Source organism: Anomaloglossus baeobatrachus, chromosome 9 (genome assembly GCF_048569485.1).
Source record: "Anomaloglossus baeobatrachus isolate aAnoBae1 chromosome 9, aAnoBae1.hap1, whole genome shotgun sequence".
Lineage (NCBI taxonomy): Eukaryota > Metazoa > Chordata > Amphibia > Anura > Aromobatidae > Anomaloglossus > Anomaloglossus baeobatrachus.
Window position 1 is genome coordinate 190,824,765 of NC_134361.1, and position 26,617 is coordinate 190,851,381.

A 26,617-nucleotide genomic window follows, 5' to 3' on the forward strand; every position below is an offset into this window, starting at 1 on the left:
CTCGAAAGGACCGAAACCTCGACTGTCCCTTCCACTGTTGAGGTTTGCTTGATCTGGGCTGGGGTAAGGAAGAGTCCTTACCCTTGGACTGTTTAATGATTTCCGCCAATTGCTCACCAAACAGTCTGTCTTGAGATAATGGCAAACTGGTTAAGCATTTTTTGGAAGCAGAATCTGCTTTCCATTCCTTTAACCATAAGGCTCTGCGTAAAACCACAGAGTTGGCGGACGCCATTGACGTACGGCTGGTAGAGTCCAAGACCGCATTGATAGCGTAAGTCGCAAACGCAGACATTTGCGAGGTCAAGGACGCCACTTGCGGCACTGATGGACGTATGACAGAGTCCACCTGCGCCAGACCAGCTGAAATAGCTTGGAGTGCCCACACGGCTGCGAATGCTGGAGCAAACGACGCGCCGATAGCTTCATAGACAGATTTCAACCAAAGGTCCATCTGTCTGTCATTGGCATCTTTAAGTGAAGCCCCATCTTCCACTGCAACTATGGATCTAGCCGCAAGCCTGGAGATTGGGGGGTCCACCTTTGGACACTGGGTCCAGCGTTTGACCACGTCAGGGGGAAAGGGGTAACGTGTATCCTTAAGACGTTTGGAGAAACGCTTATCTGGATAAGCATGGTGTTTCTGGACTGCTTCTCTGAAGTCAGCGTGGTCCAGGAAAGTACTCAATTTACGTTTGGGATACCTGAAATGGAATTTCTCCTGCTGTGCTGCTGCCTCCTCCGCTGGAGGAGAAATATCCAGCAGTCTATTGATGGCCGCTATAAGATCATTCACCATGGCGTCACCATCAGGGGTATCCAGGTTGAGAGCAGTCTCAGGATTAGACTCCTGATCACCTAGCTCTGTCTCATCATACAGAGAATCCTCTCGCTGAGACCCTGACCAGCGTGATGACGCCGAGGGTCTCTCCCAGCGAGCTCGCTTAGGCTGCCTGGGACTGTCGTCCGAGTCAGAGCCTTCAGCCTGTGATGTCTGGGACCCCCTTGGAGCACGGATTAGTTCCAACTGAGGGGGACCGGGGAACATTGAATCAGCAGTACCCATGGTCTGAGTGACCGGCCTGGACTGCAAAGTTTCTAGAATTTTTGTCATAGTCACAGACATCTTATCAGCAAAAACTGCAAACTCTGTCCCCGTCACCGGGGCAGGGTTCACAGGCGTCTCTGCCTGGGCCACTACTAGCATAGACTCCGGCTGACGAAGTGGCACAGGGACCGAACATTGCACACAATGGGGGTCAGTGGAACCTGCCGGTAGATCAGCCCCACATGCGGTACAGGCAGCATATGAAGCCCGTGCCTTGGCACCCTTGCTTTTTGCGGATGACATGCTGTTGTCTCCTCAGAGCAATATAGGGGTATAAGCCAAGAAGCGACCGTACAGTGCAATATATAGGTACAGACAAAAGTACACAAAACAACACTGTGGCACTAGTGGGGTCAGCACCTAGGTGCTGCTTACCGCCCGCTTAACAGCGGGTGTGTGGTCGCCAGAATCCCTTGTCTGGGTCTCCCAGGGCTATGTCCGTTCTCCAGCTCAGACTGCGTGCAGGAATGGCTGCCGGCGTCCTGTGAAGAGGGGCGGGCCGTGGGCGTGCTGCAGACAAAGAGCGGGAAACTGGCGTCCCACTGTGCCCAGTGAGAGGGCTGGAGTATGTAAATAAGACTCCAGCCCTCGGCGCTGACTATTGTACAGCGTCTCTCCCCTTCCCTGACTGACAGGGCTGGGGGCGGGAACGAAGCGTAACTAGGCCGCAGAAGCCGGGGACTAGATTTATAAGCGCTGCCGTCGTAAAAGCACGGTCGGCGCGAAGTCCCCGGCGCACCACAAGTCTCAGCCGCGCCGCAGTCACCATGGCGGCCGGCGCGGTAGTTCCCCACACATAAACTCACTCAGCAAAGCTGCAGTGAGTATAACCCAAGCGCGCAGCGCTACTGTCCCCGGCGCACTAGAACACCCAGCAATGCTGGAGTGTGTCTGTGCCTGTCTGTACGGGGACACAGAGTACCTGAATGTTGCAGGGCCTTGTCCCTGACGGTACCCAGCTCCGTATCCAGCAGGATCTCCGGGTCTGCGGATGGAGCCCGGCCTCAGAGTCTGGAGGCCGGTAAGATCCCACTTCACCAGAGCCCTTCAGGGGGATGGGGAAGGAAAACAGCATGTGGGCTCCAGCCTCCGTACCCGCAATGGGTACCTCAACCTTAACAAACACCGCCGACAAAAGTGGGGTGAGAAGGGAGCATGCTGGGGGCCCTAGTATGGGCCCTCTTTTCTTCCATCCGACATAGTCAGCAGCTACTGCTGACTAAAACAGTGGAGCTATGCGTGGATGTCTGACCTCCTTCGCACAAAGCATAAAACTGAGCAGCCCGTGATCCCACGGGGGGTGTATAGCCAGAAGGGGAGGGGCCTTACACTTTTTAGTGTAGTGCTTTGTGTGGCCTCCGGAGGCAGTAGCTATACACCCAATCGTCTGGGTCTCCCAATGGAGCGCCGAAGAAATTGATGATCCACCCGAAACTCTGGAGAATCTCCAGAGTAACGTTGAGGCTGTGTTGGCATGCCTCTTGAGAGGGTGCCTTGACCAGCAGATCGTCTAAGTAAGGTATCACTGAGTGACCCTGAGAGTGGAGGACCGCAACTACTGTAGCCATGACCTTGGTGAAAACCCTTGGGGCTGTCGCCAGGTCGAACGGCAGTGCCGCGAACTGAAGGTGTTCGTCTCCTATGGCGAAGCGCAAGAAGCGCTGATGCTCTGGAGCAATTGGTACGTGGAGATAAGCATCCTTGATATCGATCGATGCTAGGAAATCTCCTTGGGACATTGAGGCGATGACGGAGCGGAGGGATTCCATCCGGAACCGCCTGGTCCTTACGTGTTTGTTGAGCAGTTTTAGGTCCAAAACAGGACGGAAGGACCCGTCCTTCTTTGGAACCACAAACAGGTTGGAGTAGAAACCGTGACCCTGTTGCTGAAGAGGAACCGGGACCACCACTCCTTCTGCCTTCAGAATGCCCACCGCCTGCAGAAGAGCCTCGGCTCGCTCGGGAGGCGGAGATGTTCTGAAGAATCGAGTCGGAGGACGAGAGCTGAACTCTATCCTGTAACCGTGAGACAAAATGTCTCTCACCCAACGGTCTTTTACTTGTGGCAGCCAGGTGTCGCAAAAGCGGGAGAGCCTGCCACCGACCGAGGATGCGGTGTGAGGAGGCCGTAAGTCATGAGGAAGCCGCCTTGGTAGCGGCACCTCCGGCGGTCTTTTTAGGGCGTGATTTAGACCGCCATGCGTCGGAGTTCCTCTGATCCTTCTGAGGCCTTTTGGACGAGGAGAATTGGGACCTGCCCGTACCCCGAAAGGACCGAAACCTCGACTGTCCCCTCCTCTGTTGGGGTGTTTTTGGTTTGGCCTGGGGTAAGGATGTTTCCTTTCCCTTGGATTGTTTGATGATTTCATCCAATCTCTCACCAAACAAACGGTCGCCAGAAAATGGCAATCCAGTTAAGCACTTTTTGGAAGCCGAATCTGCCTTCCATTCCCGCAGCCACAAGGCCCTACGTATTGCCACCGAATTGACGGCTGCAACCGCCGTACGGGTCGCAGAGTCCAGGACAGCATTAATAGCGTAGGACGCAAATGCCGACGTTTGAGAGGTTATGGACGCCACCTGCGGCGCAGACGTACGTGTGAGTGCGTCAATTTGCGCCTGACCAGCTGAGATAGCTTGGAGTGCCCATACGGCTGCGAATGCTGGAGCAAAAGACGCGCCGATAGCTTCATAGATGGATTTCAACCAGAGCTCCATCTGTCTGTCAGTGGCATCCTTGAGTGAAGCTCCATCTTCCACTGCAACTATGGATCTAGCCGCCAGTCTGGAGATTGGAGGATCCACCTTGGGACACTGAGTCCAGCCCTTGACCACGTCAGGGGGGAAAGGGTAACGTGTATCCTTAAGGCGCTTGGAAAAACGCTTATCTGGACAAGCTCGGTGTTTCTGGACTGCCTCTCTGAAGTCAGAGTGGTCCAGAAACATACTCTTTGTACGCTTGGGGAACCTGAAACGGAATTTCTCCTGCTGAGAGGCTGACTCCTCCACTGGAGGAGCCGAGGGAGAAAAATCCAACATTTGATGTATGGACGCGATAAGATCATTCACTATGGCGTCACCATCAGGAGTATCAAGGTTGAGAGCGGCCTCAGGATCAGAATCCTGATCAGCTACCTCCGCTTCATCATACAGAGAGTCCTCTCGCTGAGACCCTGAACAATGTGATGAGGTCGAGGGGATTTCCCAGCGAGCTCGCTTAGTCGGTCTGGGGCTGCGGTCCGTGTCAGAGACCTCACCCTGGGATCCATGGGACACCCCGGGAAGACATTGCTGTTCCCACTGAGGGGAACCAGGGGACAATGATTCCACAGTGCCCCTGGCTTGAGATGCCGGCCTGGACTGCAAGGCTTCTAATATCTTAGCCATAGTCTCAGAAAGTCTTTCAGTAAAAACTGCAAACTCCGTCCCTGTCACCTGGACAGTGTTAGCAGAGGCTCCGGCTGAGAAAGTGCCACAGGGGCCGAGCGTTGCACACAATGAGGGTCAGTGGAACCTGCCGGCAGTGTAGCCGTACATGCTGCACAGGCAGCATAGTAAATCTGTGCTTTGGCACCCTTGCTATTTGTGGACGACATGCTGTTGTCTCCTCTGAGCAATACAGGAGGGTATATAGCCACAAATCAACAGTGCACCATACAGTGTAAAGTATAGACTATAATCATATAAACTATAAATACACTTCTGCACTAGTGGGGCCAGCACCACAGGTGCTGCTTACCGCCTGCGCAAAGCGTTTGTGTGGGCACCAGAATTCCTGCCTGGGTCTCTTTGAGCTTGTCTCTCCTCTCCAGCGTTAGCAGAGCTGAGAGGAATGGCTGCCAGCGTCCTGGGGAGAGGAGGGAGCCGTGGGCGTGACCCAGAAAAGTGCGGGAACTGGTGCCCCACTGTGCAGAGTGAGGGGGGTGGAGTATGCAAAGCATGCTCCAGCCCTCAGTGCTGCCGACCTGTACAGCGTCCCGCCCTTCCCCTGACTGGCAGGGCTGGGGGCGGGAAGAAAGACACAAACACACTCAGCGACGCTGAAGTGTATAGTGGCACAAATGCAGCCAGCGCTGCTGTCCCCGGTGCACTAGCACACCCAGCAATGCTGGAGTGTTGCTGTGCGCGGTCCCCACGGGGACACAGAGTACCTCCAAGTAGCAGGGCCATGTCCCTGAACGATACTCTGCTCCTATCCAGCAGGGTCCTCAGGAGCTGTGGATGGAGCACGGTCTCCTGTGCCTGGAGACCGATGGGATCCCACTTCACCCAGAGCCCTAATTGAGGGATGGGGAAGGAAAGCAGCATGTGGGCTCCAGCCTCCGTACCCGCAATGGATACCTCAACCTTAACAACACCGCCGACAAGAGTGGGGTGAGAAGGGAGCATGCTGGGGGCCCTGTTATGGGCCCTCTTTTCTTCCATCCGACATAGTCAGCAGGTGCAGCTGACTAAGCTGTGGAGCTATGCGTGGATGTCTGACCTCCTTCGCACAAAGCATAAAAACTGATGAGCCCGTGGCAGCACGGGGGGTGTATAGGCTGAAGGGGAGGGGCTTTACACTTTTAGTGTAATACTTTGTGTGGCCTCCGGAGGCATAGCTATACACCCAATTGTCTGGGTCTCCCAATTAGGAGCGACAAAGAAAGTATTTTTGACTTTATATGTTTTCTCACTTGTTCACTTCTATCTAATCCAGCTTTGTTTGCTGACACATATGTTCCCATTTCCGCTTAATTGCCCCAGATGGAGAGGGGAGTATATACCGGCACTGGCAACATTCACTAGTTGTTATGATTAAGGGCGTTAAGCCAGAAACGCGTTAACGTCTCTATGCATTGTCTGAACTGCACTGAATAGATCACCTGATCACTCAGCTGGATCACCTTCTTCATTTATCGTTGCTGTGCGGCCAGGGCAGGGCCGGATCCGAGTCTGAGGCACGGTGAGGTCAGACGTGGGTGAGCTGGATTCCTATACAAATTCCAGTAGTATGTACTTGGGTGTATAAAGACTTAGAAACACTGGACTACGTCTAATACTTACTAGAAAAGCACCACTCACCTCCTTTCAGTAGTGCAGCCTCTTCATCTTTCCTGGCCAGCTCCTCCTTCCTCAGAGTCATCTCTTGGGTGTTGCTGTTGATTAATGCCGTCACATCTGCCATCTGTCAGAGGACAAAGTGAAAAGTACATCACTACTGAAAAATCAACCATGATCTGGCCAGAAACGTTCTGGTAATCCCATACCTGCTGCTGGAGATCTTCCTTCTGCTTCCGGGTTTCCTCCAAAGCTTTGGCGATCTCGACGCTTACGGTCTCTCTACTACTCAGCTCCTCCTGCAAAGAGGACTTACTGTGAGTGAAGGTTTCCAGATAGACGTTTTACACGCAATGTTCCCTATAAACCTCTAAATGTGCCCAAATTGATGAAATCCAGTACAATATACCACGGGTATCATGAGACATATACTGACAAACAATAAAAGCGAATTGGATAAACACGTTGAAACTGCAATTACCTAACTTTATTTGCCTCTGTGGGGTTGGAGATACATGTACGTCTGCCTCCCCTAAATTAGACTTTATAGCCATGTCTGCTACTAAAGTCACTTTCTGTATATAAGAGATAATAGATGACCTCTAAAGATATGCTTTAAGTGTATTCAAAAAGAAATTATCCCCTTCACGACCGAGGACGTACTGGTACATCCTAAATCATAAAGGGGTGATCACTGCTGGATGCTGCAGTGATCCAGCAGCGATCCCCGCACATGTCTGCTGATTTGTTCAGCAGACATATGTGCCTGGCAGGCGCAGGTGGATCCGCAATCCACCTGCACCTGTTAACTCCTTAGAGTGCGCTGTCAAAATGTGACAGCGGGATTTAAATCACCGTAGCGGGTAACGCGCACTTACCTGCTCCCATCGGAAGCCCCGTGACGTGATCATGGGAAACCGATGGTTGCCATGGTAGCACAGGGTCATGTGAGGACTCCTGTTGCTATCATGACGTAGCTCCTGTTACAGCCAGCAGAGCGCTAGCGGCCTGGAACAGAAGATGAGCATTTCTGCTGATCAGAGCTGTGCTGCTCTGATCAAGAGAAATTAATGAGCGATCAGACTGCTGATCCTTATAGTCCCCTAGGACTATATCTCCGATTGATAAACCGCATAGTGGCAAAAAATTCCAATCGCCAAAATTACGTTTTACGCAAAATCCAATATGGGCTTTATCATGAAGCCGTCTCCAGAGCATGTGGATATAATCAGCTTGGAGAAACCTCACCAGTAATTCCCTCCGCAGCACACACTCCATATCCTCCCTCAGCTCCGGGATACGACACCAAGATGGCCACCGCTTCCTCTCCCACACGGGCCCAGTCAGATTTCTTCAGTGTCTACCAGGTCAGTGCCTGAAAACTGATGACCTGCAATCACCCAGCTTTGTCCACCTTTCTTTAAGGAGCATTTTAGTCATCAGATAGTCAGGAAAGGGATACAACCCTCAGGATGGCGTTCAGCAGCTGTACTCCAACATATCAGCTCAGTGCATGGGCATAACCATGACACCCTAGTTTCATGTATTCAGCGGAGAGCTCTTTGTGGTGCACTCTGACCCCCAATTTATGTTGTTGCCCCCCTCTCACAGAATGCAGTATTGCCCAAGAAAGATTATTATGGAGGGTCTAACATTTACCATTTACAGATCCTGCATGAAGCAACAAGGAGACTACAAATAGCCGGAGGTGACACCACTTTACCCCAATTACATATTTGGGAAGGGGGGGGGGTTGGTTTGTGGCAGCGGTGGTGTCCCAGAAACTGTCGGCGGTGTGCGCTTCAAAGAAATGTCACCCACATTTGGTGCATGCGCAGATTGAGCTCAATGACAAGACGAGATCTCATCTGCTTAAGTCCACTACTGGGAGATCTTGAGCAGAGAGCTCCATCTGCGCACTCGCCAACTTCGGGTGAAATTATTTGAAGCCCTCACTGTCCGCAGCCAAAGCACAGTGCCTGCAGCATTGCCCCTGCCTCCTGCTACCCCTCTCCACCACCTCCTGGTAAGCTACATTCAGATTATAAGATACACCCCTCATTTTCCTCCCAAATTTTGGGGAGGAAAAGTGCGTCTCATAATGCGTAAAATACGGTATGTTTATTTCAGTGCTCCAATAACATTATGGGCTTTGTGGTGTCCAACTTCTTCACGGACTTAGTTGGAGCCGCCCCACCGAGTTTACATTACAGCATGTATAGCGGCTCGTTGGCACGTACCTTCATCTTCTCCTGATCGGCTTCCAGGTTTTTCAGAGTAGTTTCCACATCTGTATTCCTTCTTTGTAGAGACTCCTTCTCTTGTTCTAACTGACTCTGTAGACCATTAAAAGACAGAAAAAAGAAGGGAATTTTGTTTACTTACCGTAAATTCCTTTTCTTCTAGCTCCTATTGGGAGACCCAGACAATTGGGTGTATAGCTTCTGTCTCCGGAGGCCACACAAAGTATTACACTTTAAAAAGTGTAACCCCTCCCCTCTGCCTATACACCCTCCCGTGCATCACGGGCTCTTCAGTTTTGGTGCAAAAGCAGGAAGGAGGAAAAACTTATAATTGGTCTAAGGTAAATTCAATCCGAAGGATGTTCGGAGAACTGAAACATGAACCAAAAGAACAATTCAACATGAACAACATGTGTACACAAAAGAACAACCAGCCCGAAGGGCACAGGGGCGGGTGCTGGGTCTTCCCAATAGGAGCTAGAAGAAAAGGAATTTACGGTAAGTAAACAAAATTCCCTTCTTCTTTGTCGCTCCATTGGGAGACCCAGACAATTGGGACGTCCAAAAGCAGTCCCTGGGTGGGTAAAAGAATACCTCGATAAAAAGAGCCGAAACGGCCCCCTCTTACAGGTGGGCAACCGCCGCCTGCAGGACTCGCCTACCTAGACTGGCATCTGCCGAAGCATAGGTATGCACCTGATAGTGTTTTGTGAAAGTGTGCAGACTAGACCAGGTAGCAGCCTGACACACCTGCTGAGCCGTAGCCTGGTGCCGCAATGCCCAGGACGCACCCACGGCTCTGGTAGAATGGGCTTTCCGCCCTGAAGGAAGCGGAAGCCCAGAAGAACGGTAGGCATCAAGAATCGGTTCCTTGATCCACCGAGCCAAGGTTGACTTGGAAGCCTGGGAAGCCTTACGCTGGCCAGCGACAAGGACAAAGAGCGCATCTGAACGACGCAGGGGCGCCGCGCGAGACACGTAGAAACGGAGTGCTCTCACCAGATCCAAAGAGTGCAAATCCTTTTCACATTGGTGAATTGGATTAGGGCAAAATGAAGGTAAGGAGATATCCTGATTGAGATGAAAAGGGGATACCACCTTAGGGAGAAATTCCGGGACCGGACGCAGAACCACCTTATCCTGGTGAAAAACCAGGAAGGGGGCTTTGCATGACAGCGCTGCAAGCTCCGACACTCTTCGGAGTGATGTACTGCCACTAGAAATGCCACCTTCTGCTAAAGACGTGATAAAGAGACATCCCGCAGCGGTTCGAAAGGTGGTTTCTGAAGAGCCGTTAGCACCCTGTTAAGGTCCCAGGGTTCCAGCGGACGCTTGTAAGGTGGGACTATGTGTCAAACTCCCTGCAGGAACGTGCGGACCTGCGGAAGCCTGGCCAGGCGCTTTTGAAAAAATACGGAGAGCGCCGATACTTGTCCCTTGAGAGAGCCGAGTGACAAACCCTTGTCCATTCCGGATTGGAGGAAGGAAAGAAAAGTGGGTAAGGCAAACGGCCAGGGAGAAAAACCATTATCAGAGCACCAGGATAAGAAGATCCGCCAAGATCTGTAATAGATCTTGGCGGACGTAGGTTTCCTGGCCTGTCTCATAGTGGCAATGACATCCTGAGATAATCCTGAAGACGCTAGGAGCCAGGACTCAATGGCCACACAGTCAGGTTGAGGGCCACGGAATTCAGATGGAAAAATGGCCCTTGTGACAGCAAGTCTGGGCGGTCTGGAAGCGCCCACGGTTGACCCACCGTGAGATGCCAAAAATCCGGGTACCACAATCACCTCGGCCAATCTGGAGCGACGAGAATGGCGCGACGACAGTCGGACCTGACCTTGCGTAACACTCTGGGCAGCATCGCCAGAGGAGGAAATACATAAGGCAGGCGAAACTGCGACCAATCCTGAACTAATGCGTCCGCCGCCAGAGCTCTGTGATCCTGAGACCGTGCCATGAAGGCCGGGACCTTGTTGTTGTGTCGTGACGTCATAAGATCGACGTCCGGCGTTCCCCAGCGGCGACAGATCTCTCGAAACACGTCTGGGTGAAGAGACCATTCCCCCGCGTCCATGCCCTGACGACTGAGAAAATCTGCTTCCCAATTTTCCACGCCCGGGATGTAAACTGCGGAGATCGTGGAGGCTGTGGCTTCCACCCACTGCAGAATCCGCCTGACTTCCTGGAAGGCCTGACGACTTCGCGTGCCGCCTAATTTGAGAATGCATGAGTGGATGTGTGCCTCCTTCCACACAAAGCATAAAACTGAGGAGCCCGTGATGCACGGGAGGGTGTATAGGCAGAGGGGAGGGGTTACACTTTTAAAGTGTAATACTTTGTGTGGCCTCCGGAGGCAGAAGCTATACACCCAATTGTCTGGGTCTCCCAATGGAGCGACAAAGAAAATAATCATTACACAATTGGCGGTAACGTAAAAGGACCCCAGACATTTCTTTTCATATAAACAAGTATATAGTGGACATATTAAGTCGCAACCCGACTGCAAATCTCATGATCTGGTATTGCCAGTATCATAGGCATATAGGATGCTGCTTTATCAAACCACAAAATGCATGGTCAGGCCAGGACTACAGGCTGTATTATAGAGAATATAGACATTATAATATTAAAGGGTACCTGTCACCAGATTTTGTCCTTCTAATGTAAAACTAGCACCATAAGCAGTGCCTGCTGCATTCTATAAAAGGTGCACGTTACCCCCTGATCCCATAGTAGACCCCTATAAAATCTCTAGCCACATATGGCGTCCTAATTTGTGCCTCCTGTCCCTCCTTTCGCCATCCTCTTGTGCTGACCGACGTGGATGAAACCTCAGAAGCCATCCACATAGGCAGGCAAAACTTCGCGCCTGCACAGAGATATTCCTGGCTTCCACAGACGCACTTCGCTCTGCCTTATTGTGGGCAGAGTAGAAAACATTGGTGCGCCTGCGCGAACTGGTGAGTTCTCTGCGCAGGTACGAGATTTTGCCCGATGATGTGGATGAAGCGGGTGATGTCATCCACATCGCCGGGCAAAATTTTGCGCCTGATCAGAGAAGTCACTGGTTCACACAGGCGCACCCATGCTTCAGCAACAGGAAGAGAGAAGTGCGCCTGCACAAGTCGGGAATAGGTTTGTGCAGGCGCAAGATTTTGCCTGCCTACGTGGATCGCACCGAAGGCATGATCCATGTCAATCGCCACAAGAGGACAGCAAAAGGAGGGACAGATTAGGACGATCACCGGACGATTTACTTACATGGAGGGAGATTTTCTTAAGGTATTTGTGGTGTCTACGGGGGGGGGGGGGGGGGTCAGGGGGTAGCTTGCCCCTATATAGAATGTAGCAGGCGCTGCTTATGGTGCTAGTTTTAGTTTAGAAGGCCAAAATCTGGTGACAGGTTCCCTTTAACTATTAGCCAGAGAGAATGGGTGTCACTTACTACTGAAGTTGTCCAATAGCTACTACCCTGCGGATGAGTATCTCTTTCCCTTGGGATCCCATACAGGCAATGAGTATCTATTCACTGGGGGTCCCATACAGGCAATGAGTATCTATTCACTGGGGGTCCCATACAGGCAATGAGTATCTATTCACTGGGGGGTCCCATACAGGCAATGAGTACCTATTCACTGGGGGGATCCCATACAGGCAATGAGTACCTATTCACTGGGGGGATCCCATACAGGCAATGAGTACCTATTCACTGGGGGGGATCCCATACAGGCAATGAGTATCTATTCACTGGGGGTCTCATACAGGCATTGAGTATTTATTCACTGAGGGTCCCATACAGGCAATGAGTATCTATTCACTGGGGGTCCCATACAGGCAATGAGTATCTATTCACTGGGGGTCCCATACAGGCAATGAGTACCTATTCACTGGGGGGATCCCATACAGGCAATGAGTATCTATTCACTGGGGGTCTCATACAGGCAATGAGTATTTATTCACTGAGGGTCCCATACAGGCAATGAGTATCTATTCACTGGGGGTCCCATACAGGCAATGAGTATCTATTCACTGGGGGTCCCATACAGGCAATGAGTATCTATTCACTGAGGGTCCCATACAGGCAATGAGTATTCACTGGGGGTCCCATACAGACAATGGGTATGTATTCACTGGGGGTCCCATACAGGCAATGAGTACCTATTCACTGGGGGGGTCCCATACAGGCAATGAGTACCTATTCACTGGGGGGGTCCCATACAGGCAATGAGTACCTATTCACTGGGGGGTCCCATACAGGCAATGAGTACCTATTCACTGGGGGGGTCCCATACAGGCAATGAGTACCTATTCACTGGGGGGGTCCCATACAGGCAATGAGTATCTATTCACTGGGGGTCCCCATACAGGCAATGAGTATCTATTCACTGGGGGTGTCCCATACAGGCAATGGAGTATCTATTCACTGGGGGTCCCATACAGGCAATGAGAATCTGTTCACTGAGGGTCCCATACAGGCAATGAGTATCTATTCACTAGGGGTCTCATACAGGCAATGAGTATTTATTCACTGAGGGTCCCATACAGGCAATGAGTATCTATTCACTGGGGGTCCTATACAGGCAATGAGTATCTATTCACTGGGGGGGTCCCATACAGGCAATGAGTATCTATTCACTGGGGGGGGTCCCATACAGGCAATGGAGTATCTATTCACTGGGGGTCCCTTACAGGCAATGAGAATCTGTTCACTGAGGGTTCCATACAGTCAATGAGTATCTATTCACTGGGGGTCTCATACAGGCAATGAGTATTTATTCACTGAGGGTCCCATACAGGCAATGAGTATCTATTCACTGGGGGTCCTATACAGGCAATGAGTATCTATTCACTGGGGGTCCCATACAGGCAATGAGAATCTATTCACTGGGGGTCCCATACAGGCAATGAGTACCTATTCACTGGGGGGGGGGGGTCCCATACAGGCAATGAGTATCTATTCACTGGGGGGTCCCATACAGGTAATGAGTACCTATTCACTGGGGGGTCCCATACAGGCAATGAGTATCTATTCACTGGGGGTCCCATACAGGCAATGAATATCTATTCACTGGGGGTCTCATACAGGCAATGAGAACCTATTCACTGAGGGTCCCATACAGGTAATGAGTATTCACTGGGGGTCCCATACAGACAATGAGTATGTATTCACTGGGGGTCCCATACAGGCAATGAGTATCTATTCACTGGGGGTCCCTTACAGGCAATGAGAAGGAAGGATCTGTGTCCTCTTTCATTTTGCACTAGTTGCACACATACCTGTCGCACACACAGCACCGTAGCTTTGAATGGAGCTTGGGTTGGGCATGCACATTACTGATTCATTTAAAGAGGACACTCAGGATCCCCTCCCTTATGATTGGGGGGGGGGGGGTCACGGCGGTCAGCGACTTATTTATTCTGTAGCACAATTCCCTTAAAGGGTTAGTCCTGTTCAGCTCACTTTTGCATTGAAAGGTGAGCAGGGCAGGTAACACCATAATGCTAGAACACATACAGTTAGGTCCAGAAATATTTGGACAGTGACACAATTTTGGCGAGTTGGGCTCTGCATGCCACCACATTGGATTTGAAATGAAACCTCTATAACAGAATTCAAGTGCAGACTGTAACGTTTAATTTGAAGGTTTGAACAAAAATATCTGATAGAAATTGTAGGAATTGTACACATTTCTTTACAAACACTCCACATTTTAGGAGGTCAAAAGTAATTGGACAAATAAACCAAACCCAAAAAAAAAATTTTTATTTTCAATATTTTGTTGTGAATCCTTTGGAGGCAATCACTGCCTTAAGTCTGGAACCCATGGACATCACCAAACGCTGGGTTTCCTCCTTCTTAATGCTTTGCCAGGCCTTTACAGCCACAGCCTTCAGGTCTTGCTTGTTTGTGGGTCTTTCCGTCTTAAGTCTGGATTTGAGCAAGTGAAATGCATGCTCAATTGGGTTAAGATCTGGTGATTGACTTGGCCATTGCAGAATGTTCCACTTTTTTGCACTCATGAACTCCTGGGTAGCTTTGGTTGTATGCTTGGGGTCATTGTCCATCTGTACTATGAAGCGCCGTCCGATCAACTTTGCGGCATTTGGCTGAATCTGGGCTGAAAGTATAGCCCGGTACACTTCAGAATTCATCCGGCTACTCTTGTCTGCTGTTATGTCATCAATAAACACAAGTGACCCAGTGCCATTGAAAGCCATGCATGCCCATGCCATCACGTTGCCTCCACCATGTTTTACAGAGGATGTGGTGTGCCTTGGATCATGTGCCGTTCCCTTTCTTCTCCAAACTTTTTTCTTCCCATCATTCTGGTACAGGTTGATCTTGGTCTCATCTGTCCATAGAATACTTTTCCAGAATTGAGCTGGCTTCATGAGGTGTTTTTCAGCAAATTTAACTCTGGCCTGTCTATTTTTGGAATTGATGAATGGTTTGCATCTAGATGTGAACCCTTTGTATTTACTTTCATGGAGTCTTCTCTTTACTGTTGACTTAGAGACAGATACAACTACTTCACTGAAAGTGTTCTGGACTTCAGTTGATGTTGTGAACGGGTTCTTCTTCACCAAAGAAAGTATGCGGCGATCATCCACCACTGTTGTCATCCGTGGACGCCCAGGCCTTTTTGAGTTCCCAAGCTCACCAGTCAATTCCTTTTTTCTCAGAATGTACCCGACTGTTGATTTTGCTACTCCAAGCATGTCTGCTATCTCTCTGATGGAATTTTTCTTTTTTTTCAGCCTCAGGATGTTCTGCTTCACCTCAATTGAGAGTTCCTTAGACCGCATGTTGTCTGGTCACAGCAACAGCTTCCAAATGCAAAACCACACACCTGTAATCAACCCCAGACCTTTTAACTGCTTCATTGATTACAGGTTAATGAGCGAGACGCCTTCAGAGTTAATTGCGGACCTTAGAGTCCCTTGTCCAATTACTTTTGGTCCCTTGAAAAAGAGGAGGCTATGCATTACAGAGCTATGATTCCTAAACCCTTTCTCTGATTTGGATGTGAAAACTCTCATATTGCAGCTGGGAGTGTGCACTTTCAGCCCATATTATATATATAATTGTATTTCTGAACATGTTTTTGTAAACAGCTAAAATAACAAAACTTGTGTCACTGTCCAAATATTTCTGGACCTAACTGTATATTGCATCAGTACCACTAAATGTTCTTTACAACAAATAGATCTTATAACAGTAGGTGATGAAGGACCGCCATGCTTACAATATTGTGCTGTGCAGACGTCCTATCGATTTCCCGAGCACTCTCCAGAGCGGAGACCTGGGCTTCCAGGCGATCCACCTTTTCCGCACATTGCTGTTTCACGTTGTGTAGCTGATGTGTTAGTTTATCAGTCTCGGACTTGAGCTCAGATTGCTTGACAAGAAAAACCAAAAATGTCACCTTGCAATAATAATCACATTTTTTGCTTTACAAATCTTGTATCTTAATAAAAATTCAGAAAAAAAAAAAAAAATAATAGCAGGACGAGATTAATAAAACAAGAAGATTTTTGGTACTCACTATAAAATCTATATGTCGAAACCTTTTTTTTAATAAATTAATATTGCACATGGAGGAGAATGAAAAGAAGGAGGCATCCTTGTCTAAGCAAATAATTTACATAATAAGTACATCCATTGGAGGCATAAGACTATACAGGCCAAATTAGCCCCATTGAAAATATTAACGTGGATTGTTACATAAGTAGCATATTGTATAGACGTACACATTAGCAAAATTACTCATAAGACCAGGCGGCCACCCTAACCTGACGCACGTTTCGCTATATATACTTCATCTGGGGGTGACTGTCTGTTCCAGAGAGATGATTTTTATATAACATAATACCCATTTGGAGATTGCATTGCAAGATGAAACACATGAATTTAATAAAAGGCTTATTTTTGTTTTAGGATTACTCTGCCATTAGAAGTTATTTTTCAAAATAAGTGCACCAGCCTCACCAGGTCTAAGAGATCTATTTAACAATGTACAGTCATATGAAAAAGTTTGGGCACCCCTATTAATGTTAACCTTTTCTTCTTTATAACAATTTGGGTTTTTGCAACAAATATTTCAGTTTCATATATCTAATAACTGATGGACTCAGTAATATTTCTGGACTGAAGTGAGGTTTATTGTGCTAACAGAAAAAATGGATTTTTGTGTACTCACCGTAAAATCGTTTTCTCTTAGCCATCATTGGGGGACACAGGACCATGGGTATTATGCTGCCTATCCATAGGAGGACACTAAGTAGATGCAAAAGACATTAGCTCCTCCTCTGCAGTATACACCCCCTGGCCGGGCAAGGCAACCTCAGTTTTAGTACACAAGCAGTAGGAGGAAAAAAAATAGTAAGAACTTATCTCAACGGAGGAACATGAGAAAAAAAAAAAGAGTCATAACCAAATAAGGTACTGAGAGAACCAAGGCCCAACAGGGCAACAGGGTGGGTGCTGTGTCCCCCAATGATGGCTAAGAGAAAACGATTTTACGGTGAGTACACAAAAATCCATTTTGCTCTGACGCCTCATTGGGGGACACAGGACCATGGGACGTCCTAAAGCAGTCCATGGGTGGGAAAAATAAAAGAAGACAACACAACCCAAGGATGAGGAACCAGTCTCAGACAGCCTGGAGCGCCTACTGAGAGAGGTGCTCTACTGCCGTTTGCAGAATTTTCCTACCCAGATTTGCCTCAGCTGAAACCTGGGTATGGACTCTGTAATGCTTTGAAAACGTATGTAGGCTAGACCAGGTCGCAGCCTTACACACCTGTTCCACTGAAGCCTGATGCCGAATGGGCCACGAAGCGCCAACTGCTAGCGTGGAATGAGCCCGCAGCCCACTAGGAATGGGCTTGAGTTGCAAGCGGTAGACTTCCTGGATCGCCGAGCGAATCCAGCGAGCCAGAGTTGCCTTTGAAGCTGCCTGTCCTTTCTTAGGCCCCTCAGGAATGACGAACAAAGCGTCCGTTTTCCTAAAGGGGGCTGTCCTGGATATGTAATATCTGAGAGCTCTGACGAGGTCTAACGAATGCAGAGACCTTTCCACCCTATGAACTGGGTGTGGACAAAAGGAAGGCAGAACAATGTCCTCGTTCAAATGAAACGGGGTAGGAACCTTTGGAAGGAAATTTGGAAGGGGGCGCAGAACCACCTTGTCCTGGTGAAAGATCAGAAAAGGCTTGTGGCAAGAGTGCTGCCAGCTCCGAAACCCGCCTGATGGACGTAATCACCACCAGGAATGCTACCTGCCAGGACAGAAGAGCAAGGGAGGATTCCTTGAGAAGTTCAAAGGGGGACCTCTGGAGACCGTCCAGAACGAGATTGAGGTCCCATGGGTCCAGCGGCCATTTGTATGAGGGAACTAGATGGGAAACGCCCTGGAGGAAGGGCTTGACTTGCGGTTTTTGAGCCAGGCGGAATTGGTAGAAGATTGAGAGCGCTGAGACCTGCCCTTTAAGGGAACTGAGAGCCAACCCAGCTTGCAAGCCAGACTGCAGAAAGTCGAGAATTCTGGGGATGGCCAGAGGCATAGGCTGGACGTTAGTTTCCCTGCACCATGAAAGGAAGATTTTCCACGTACGGTTGTAAATGCGGGATGAAGCAGGCTTTCGGGCGCTGATCATGGTGGAGATAACCGCGGGGGAGAATCTCGCTCTTGTTAATACCCAGGTCTCAATGGCCATGCCGTCAGCTTCAGGGCTCTGGAGTTCAGATGGGAAATGGGCCCTTGGGTCAGCAAGTCTTGGATGTCTGGAAGGCGCCACGGTATGTCTGCGAGCATTTGTACTAATTCGGCGTACCAGGCGCGCCTGGGCCAGTCCGGTGCTATCAGAATCACCGGAACACCCTCTGCCTTGATCTTCCTGATTACCCGCGGCAGCAGGGGTCGAGGTGGAAATATGTAAGGCAGGCGGAAGTGGTGCAAGGAGCAGACTAGAGCATCCGCGCCGATGGACTGCGGGTCGCGTGACCTGGCGATGAACGCGGGTACCTTTGCGTTCAACCTTGAGACCATTAGATCCACGTCTGGTGTACCCCAGTGAGTGCAGATGTGTAGGAACACTTCTGGGTGGAGAGACCACTCTCCGGCGGCCAGGCCTTGGCGACTTAGAAAGTCTGCTGCCCAGTTCTCTACTCCCGGTATGTGTACCGCTGATATCTCTGACCCAGTCGATTCGGCCCAGCTGAGGATCTTGTGGCCCTCGAGATAAGCCGCTTTTCTGCGGGTGCCCCCCCTGCCGATTGATATAGGCTACAGCTGTCGCATTGTCCGATTGGACTCGAATCTGACGACCCGCTAGCAGAGGGCAGAACGCTCTGAGCGCGAGGAAGATCGCGCGGATTTCCAGGATGTTTATGGGTAGGGAAGACTCCTGGGGCGTCCAACGTCCTTGAGCAGTGTGGTGCCGGTACACTGCTCCCCAGCCTAGGAGGCTGGCGTCCGTGGTCAGGACCAGCCAGTTCACTGGGAGAAAAGATCTCCCCTTCGATAGGGATGAGGACCGAAGCCACCGGCGGAGTGCATACCTGACTGACGGCGTCAGGTGAAGATGTTTGTCCAGGGAGAAGGGGCTCTTGTCCCAGGCAGCTAGAAGGGCTAGCTGCAGTGGGCGGAGGTGCAGTTGAGCAAAGGGTACTGCTACCATAGCCGCCACCATCCTGCCGAGCACCTTCATGCTGAATCGAATGGAGCGAGACGGAGGACGTAGAAGGCAGCGTACCGCTCGTTGAAGAGCGATCGCCTTGTCCTGAGGGAGAAGGATCAAGCCTCGATGGGTGTCCAGGGACATGCCCAGGAAGGTGATGGATCGTGATGGGACCAGGGATGATTTGTCTAGATTCAGTAGCCACCCTAAGCGGGATAGGGTGTCCACGGTGATCTGTACGCTGGTTGAGCAGTCGCGGAAGAAAGGAGGGGGCCTTGATGAGGAGGTCGTCCAAGTAAGGGAGAACGACTACTCCCCTGGCGTGAAGGACGCTCATGGCGGCTGCCATGACTTTGGTGAAGACCCTTGGTGCGGTGGCAAAGCCAAAGGGTAGGGCTACGAATTGAAAATGGGAGTCCTGAACTGCAAAGCGGAGGAACTTTTGGTGATCTGGGGCGATGGGTATGTGCAGGTACGCGTCCTTGATATCTATAGAGGTGAGGAATTCCCCTTCGACCATGGATGCCATAATGGATCTTAGGGACTCCATTCTGAATCTCCGTACGTGCACATGTTTGTTCAGGTGTCTGAGGTCCAGGATGGGTCGAACTGACCCATCCTTTTTGGGGACCACAAAGAGGTTGGAATAAAAACCCCTGAACTTCTCGTCGTCCGGGACAGGTATTATCACTCCTGCTGTTTGGAGCGAGTGGATTGCTGAGAAAAAAGCCTCGCGTCGTTTTCGAGTCTTTGAGGGGTTTCAGAGAAAGAACCGACTCGGGGGCCGGGTCCAAAATTCTGTGTGGTAACCGGAAGACACAAGGTCTCGCACCCATTTGTCGTCTGAGGCGGCAGCCCAGATGTGTTGAAAGAGCCGCAGTCGACCTCCTACAATGAGTGTGTCTTCCGGGGCGCCGAAGGAGTCATGAGGTGGGAAAACGTCGTGGACGAGTCTCCCTAGTCCTGGACTGTTTCGGCCTAGGCTGCCATGACGAAGTGGGTTTCGGGGAGAGCTGAGAAGGTCGGTCCCTGCGTAGTCCGCGGCTAGTGGTGGGGGCAGAGCGGGATGTCGACCAACCAAATGAGTTCCGAAAGGAGTGGAACGAGGACTGTGGACGTCGGGTGAAGGTCGTCCTGGACTTCAGCTGGGGGAGGGAGGTACTCTTTCCTCCCGTGGCGTCAGAAATGAGCTTGTCCAGACGTTCGCCAAACAATCGGTCTGGAAAAAAGGGAAGGGCCCGTGAGAGACTTCTTGGAGGCAGAGTCCGCTCGCCATTGTCGGAGCCAGAGAGCTCTATAGATGGCTATGGTATTTGAGGCGGCAAAAACTGCGCAGGTAGCAGCGTCAATGGAGGCCTGCATGAGGTACTCCGCCGCAGCGGCAATTTGAGCTGTTACCTCTGTGAAGGTATGAGGGAACTGGGATTCCTCAAGCGACGTGTTAAGGGATTCTGCCCAGACCGAGATCGCCTTTGCGACCCACACAAAGGCAAAGGAGGACGAGAGGGAGGAACCCGCAGTCTCAAAGGCAGAGCGGGCGACGTGCTCCACCTGTCTGTCTGGTCCTTGATGGAGGAACCATCGGGTAAAGACAGGAGCGTCTTTGTGGCAAGGCGGGAGACGGGGGGGGCAAGTGAGGCAAAAGGGTACCGGGACTCCATGAGTTTACGGTTACCGAAGCGCCTGTCAGGCTTCTCCCTTTGCTTTGTGAGGATATCCTGAAACTCTGGGTTATCAGCGAAAACCTTTTGGGGTTTCCTTGCCCTCTTAAAGGAGACCGCATGGTCAGTGATAGTGGATGGGGGATCCTCCACATGCAGAGTTTAGTTGATTTCTGCTATAAGGGAGTCTACTGCAGTTTGATCATCTGGGGAGGGTAAAACCAAGGAATCATCCTGGTACAAACAGCATTCTCCCTCCTCCGGCTCTTCAGAAGCCGTGGAGCGTGTGGGAGAGCCTGCCCTGTGTGCTCCTGAGGGAGAGCCATGGGGGCCATGAGAGAGTGCTGGAGACACCCGGCCGTGTGCTCTTTTTCTGATCCCTGCAACTGGTGAAGCATGGGCCCGGATTACCTCAGAAGGACCCTCCATAGGGGTATCCTAAGGCTGCGTTCCGTCCAGGGGCCCAGAAGGGTGTGGAGGACGACATTGCATAGCCAGCACCAGGTTCTGTGACAGTTTTTCCATGGATTGGGATAGAAACTGTAACCATTTCGGTGGGCTGGGAGCCCTAGGCTCTGGGCTGACGGTTGCGGCGGTGGTGACGGGGGGGGGTCTTGGGGGGCTATAGGGGCACAGGACTCACAGAGAGAAGAGGTGTGTTTACGTGGTAGCTCAGCGTGGCAGGCAGTGCAGGCTGAATAATAGACTATGTGGGCCTTAGCACTCTTAGTTCCCTTAGAATTCTGCATGTTCCTAATAGGAGTATGCCAGGAGGGGGACCAATGCTCAGCAGAACTACGTCTCCCCTTACCTGCTGCCGGCCGCAATGCGGAAGGAAGGAGGTGGGCGGGATGTTACGTCCTGCTCATCTCCGCCCCTCCGCTTTGATTTGCCGGCCGCTTAGTGACGTTGCGGTGACGTCGCTGTGATGTCGAACGTCCCTTCCCCTTGAAGGAGGGATTGTTCGGCAGTCGCAGCGACGCCGCCGACCAGGTAAGTACGTGTGACACTGCCATAGCGATAATATTCGCTACGGCAGCGATCACAAACAATTGCATGCGCGACGGGGGCGGGTACTTACACGCTCGATATCGCTAGAAATTGCTAGCGATATCGCTACCGTGTAAAGCCCCCTTTAGTACCCTTAGAATTCTGCATGTTCCTAATAGGAGTATGCCAGGAGGGGGAGCAATGATCTGCAGAGCCACAAGTGAAGCAGTGGGAAGCAAGGATTGTATTTGCTTCGGTGTACCTCACCAGAATCAGCCGATGGCTCTGCGTCCTCAGGAAGGAGTAAGCCCGCTCTGTGGAGATCTTCGTGCGCTTTCCTGGGGGAAGGGGGGTGGGTCTTAGCACTAAAAGAGCGCCAAGAAGAAGTCAGTGTGCCCCCCTGCAGTCGGTAGTAAAAAACGGCGGGAAGGGAGCTTCTGTGACAGTTTTTCTCCCCCTCCCTCCAGTCAGCACACAGCTCGCCACCGGTAGATTATCTCTGCAGGATTCCCTGCAATCAGCAAGGGACTTTCCCCTTCTCCAGCCAGCACGCAGCTATGGTGGGAATAAAGACTGTAAATTCAGTAGTCCTGGGAGCCTTCCCTGCACAGTCTTTCTCCCTTTGTCTGGGAAACCAGTCAGGGGGGGGATCTCACCTTAACACTGCCTCAGTCCAGGCAGTGGAATAGCAGAGTCAGCTTGCTGTGTCCGGCCACACAGGTGCAATGTATCAACTCAGAGCCTGCAAAAAGGAGCTGAGGAATTGTGCCTCTGCCCTGGGCTCTGGAAAATCGGTGTCTGTAGGAGCCGTCGTCCAGTAAAAGGCAGCCCAGGATCCAGCGTCGCAGGAGGGGGTACTCCGCGTTCCCGCCCATTGATGGTATTGGGAGATCGGTCCCTAGGGGAAGCCGTCGCCCTCAAAAAATAACAAAACCTTGAAAGGATGTGCCTCCTACAGACACTAAGCTAAAACTGAGGTTGCCTGGCCCGGCCAGGGGGTGTATACTGCAGAGGAGGAGCTAATGTCTTATGCATCTACTTAGTGTCCTCCTATGGATAGGCAGCATAACACCCATGGTCCTGTGTCCCATAATGAGGTGTCAGAGAAATGTGCAATCTGCATTTGAACAAAATTTGACCGGTGCAAAAGTATGGGCACCCTTATCAATTTCTTGATTTGAACACTCCTAACTACTTTTTACTGACTTACTAAACCACTAAATTGGTTTTGTAACCTCATTGAGCTTTGAACGTCATAGGCAGGTGTATACAATCATGAGAAAAGTTATTTAAGGTGGCCAAAAAAATGTTTTAAATTTATATACTGCCCGTAGGCAATTGTCAGCGCTTAACCTAATAACCCTTATACTCTTGCAGCTAGGTTAAATGACAAAAAGGCCCCTTCAATTTGCCTGATAGCACAAATTCTATAAATGGGATTTTTTTGTATAAAAAAATCCTCAAAAACCAGCGCTAGAAAAGGGTTATAACAAAAAACCTTTTTATTGACAATTTGTTGCTATCCTTGTTCTAGATAAGAACAATAAATCACAGTACATAGAACCATAAGAAATATAAATAATAAATAATAAAAATAAAAAATAAAAAATGAATGGAAGTGATTACAATATTAATATTAATATTTCAAATTAACACAGCAGGTTTTCTCCGGTTAGTCTGTTGTAATGCCCCGGCCGGTGGCAACAAGCAACTATAATAATATGATATAATGGTGATGTACTGCAGATACCATATAACACCGGATCAGACTACCGCTGTAATCTGTAAAGGGTCCAGAATTATTTAATAGCAGTGTGCAGTATATATATATAAAAAAACTTGCAAAGTTCCAGGTGCCTCCAAATAAAAGAGAGAGACTGCTCTCCGGACAGTCTAAGCCGGCAATGTATTCGGGAAATCAGAGAGAGTGAAATAAAGTGTAAGAATAAAGCTTCTCACCTTGCTGCAGCTGAAATTTCACTGTCTCAAGAGTCCCCAAAACTTCTTCCGAATAGGCTGGTTGGCCACGACTCCACGTTGGGCACCAAAAACTGTTGTAGCTGTTCTGTTTTGTCACAAGTCAGCTTATGGGATCACCAGTGAGGTCTTCTCAATTAGGCCTCTTCAGACCTAATCAAGATCGAGCGCTCGGAGAAAAAGACCAGCATCCATGTGGCCATGATCAATTTTCTGTTTATTTAACCAAAGTACACTTTATTTATACCATTTACAGATCAATGTGATATTGCAAATAAGGCTTCTAAGCTGGACTTTACAAGTTGCTCATATGACCTTTAAGTTTTAGCAAAGCAAAAATGTAGTCATGCATATGAGATAAGAAGAAGATAAGAAGAACATTTAGAGACAAAATAATCCTTGAGCCTGTCTCTTATTCCGAAGGCTCTGACTATGAACTACCACCAGATATACTTACTAATAACAATAAAATATCTTTAATGAAGAAATATAGAAACTATTAACCCTTCTATATCATAGGGCACCGGTTCGTACAGTTATTTCAACAAGGCTTTTTACCTGCACTTTAATTTGGGTAGGAATCCCCGCAGGTTTAGTTGCTGCACACACCTCCTTTGTTACTGGAGCCGTTTAAATGCAGGATTCCCCTGTCAGAGCTTCCAGGGCGAACAGTGCAGAGCCGGTGATCCACAATATAGTGCTGGCTCTGCAGCTTGATTTGGGCAGAAAACCCCTGCAGATTAGTTGCTGCACACACCTCCTTTGAAACCGGAGCCGTTATATGCAGGATCCCCTGTTATAGCTTCCAGAGCGAGCAATGCAGAGCCGGTGAACCGCAATATAGTGCTGGCTCTAGGGGGGTACAGATGGTACAGATGTCCCCTTTCACCGCTTCCAGAGCGTACTGAGCAGAGCCGGCAACGCTAAGCAGGGCTGGCTCTGAGGAAGGAAGTAAATTGAGCAGTCCAGGAGTTTCCTTTTTGCGCTTACAGAGCAAGCGAAGCAGAGCCGGTAAAGCACTTAGTACTAGTGCTGGCTCCAACAAGATTGAATTTAAGTGCAGATTGCAGCTTCTCCAGCTCTTCAAAGTGGCAGCCTAGGTAGTCACCTTATTAGGCTGATGTAATCCACATAAAGGAGAAGTCACTAGGAAGAGTGTCACCACACAACTTGAGCTGAGCAAGGACCAAGAGCTGGAGAAGCTGCAATCTGCACTTAAATTCAATCTTGTTGGAGCCAGCACTAGTACTAAGTGCTTTACCGGCTCTGCTTCGCTTGCTGTGTTAATTTGATATATTAATATTGTAATCACTTCCATTCATTTTTTATTTTTATTATTTATTATTTATATTTCTTATGGTTCTATGTACTGTGATTTATTGTTCTTATCTTATCTAGAACAAGAATAGCAACAAATTGTCAACAAAAAGGTTTTTTGTTATAACCCTTTTCTAGCGCTGGTTTTTGAGGATTTTTTTATACAAAAAAATCCCATTTATAGTATTTAAGGTGGCCACTTGCAAGTTGTTCTCCTATTTGAGTCTCCTATGAAGAGTGGCATCATGGGCTCCTCAAAACAACTCTCAAATGATCTGAAAACAAAGATTATTCAACATAACATACTTGTTCAGGGGAAGGTACAAAAAGTTGTCTGAGGAGATTTAAACTGTCAGTTTCCACTGTGAGGAACATAGTAAGGAAATGGAAGAACACAGGTACAATTCTTGTTAAGCCCAGAAGTGGCAGGCCAAGAAAAATATCAGAAAGGCAGAGAAGAAGAATGGTGAGAACAGTCAAGGACAATCCACAGACCACCTCCAAAGACCTGCAGCATCATCTTATCCTAGATAGTCCATGTTATCCCGGGACTTGACTCTGTACTTTTCTTCCTTAACCCTTATCATTTTTAACCTAGAATATAAATAGTATCCTGCCTCTCAAGGCTCTGCCAACAAGACACGTCTTTTCTTGTGTAATGAGCGCGGCACATAACCTGAGTTATACGGTCACAAGGTACCTAGTGAATGTCAATGCTCACTATTTTGATCATGTATCTTTGCGCATACCTTAGAGGTTTTTTCATTTTCTCATATAGTACCGAACCCTAGTGTTCGACGCGGTTGACTACTACACGTGTCATCCATTGGTGCATGTTCATTCTATTCTCTACAATTCTCTAGGTATGTCCAAATGTATTATTTACTAGTTACGGCACCCGTCCATGATATCATATGTTCATACATTGTCTGTATTTTTGTGTTATTTGTACTCCCTCTTCCAGGGTATGATGTGCATTTACAAAATATTTGCATCAGAAGATGTGTTTCATTATCATGTCGTGTTTTCCCTCAATCACCTTTGTATGATTCTCCTTGTGATGATACACTTATTTATTGTATACTCATTGATTGTTTTTGTTGTTTTTTCTTGTTCACTTTGTCAGTCTGATAGATCCCTTGATAAAGGTCAGGTGTAGACCGAAACGTTGGGACAGACTTCATTCCTTTGTTTAATAAAAACGTATTCAGCACCACCCAAGACTTTATACATTTTTTCTAAGGAGTGCCAGAGTTACATGTATTTTTCTGCAGTTGTTTTTGTTCTCCAGAGCACCCAACTAAGATAGTGAGCCAGGCTTGTTTTTTCTATTGGACTCTATTTGTCCTGTGCTCCTATCACCTACACGTTTTCAGTACCAATGTCGTTCAATACCTTATCATATGGACAAGATGAAGTAACTAGTATCCTTTCACGTGTGACCACACCTCGCTCATTCCTTTCAATTCCATCGGAAGAGATCCGCACCCGAGATTATGATAAAGAATTGAGGAGACATACCGCGTTGGATTTACATTGTGCCACCTTAGCGGAATATCACCGTGTACAGAAAATCCCAAGAGGCCTGAGGG

At 49.2% G+C, this 26,617-nt stretch overlaps 1 protein-coding gene across 7 annotated transcripts in view; it reads right to left on the reverse strand.

Moving 5' to 3' along the window:
- Window positions 1-26,617, reverse strand: part of GOLGA1 (golgin A1) — a 189,929-nt gene that overhangs the window by 53,847 nt on the left and 109,465 nt on the right. For all 7 annotated transcript variants that reach the window (XM_075324139.1, XM_075324135.1, XM_075324134.1 and 4 more), the window contains 4 exons: window positions 15,645-15,797; window positions 8,389-8,484; window positions 6,358-6,447; window positions 6,173-6,275 (listed from right to left, as the gene is read on the reverse strand). In XM_075324139.1, the coding sequence (XP_075180254.1) occupies window positions 6,173-6,275; window positions 6,358-6,447; window positions 8,389-8,484; window positions 15,645-15,797 (442 nt within the window). The remainder of the gene's footprint in view (window positions 1-6,172; window positions 6,276-6,357; window positions 6,448-8,388; window positions 8,485-15,644; window positions 15,798-26,617) is intronic.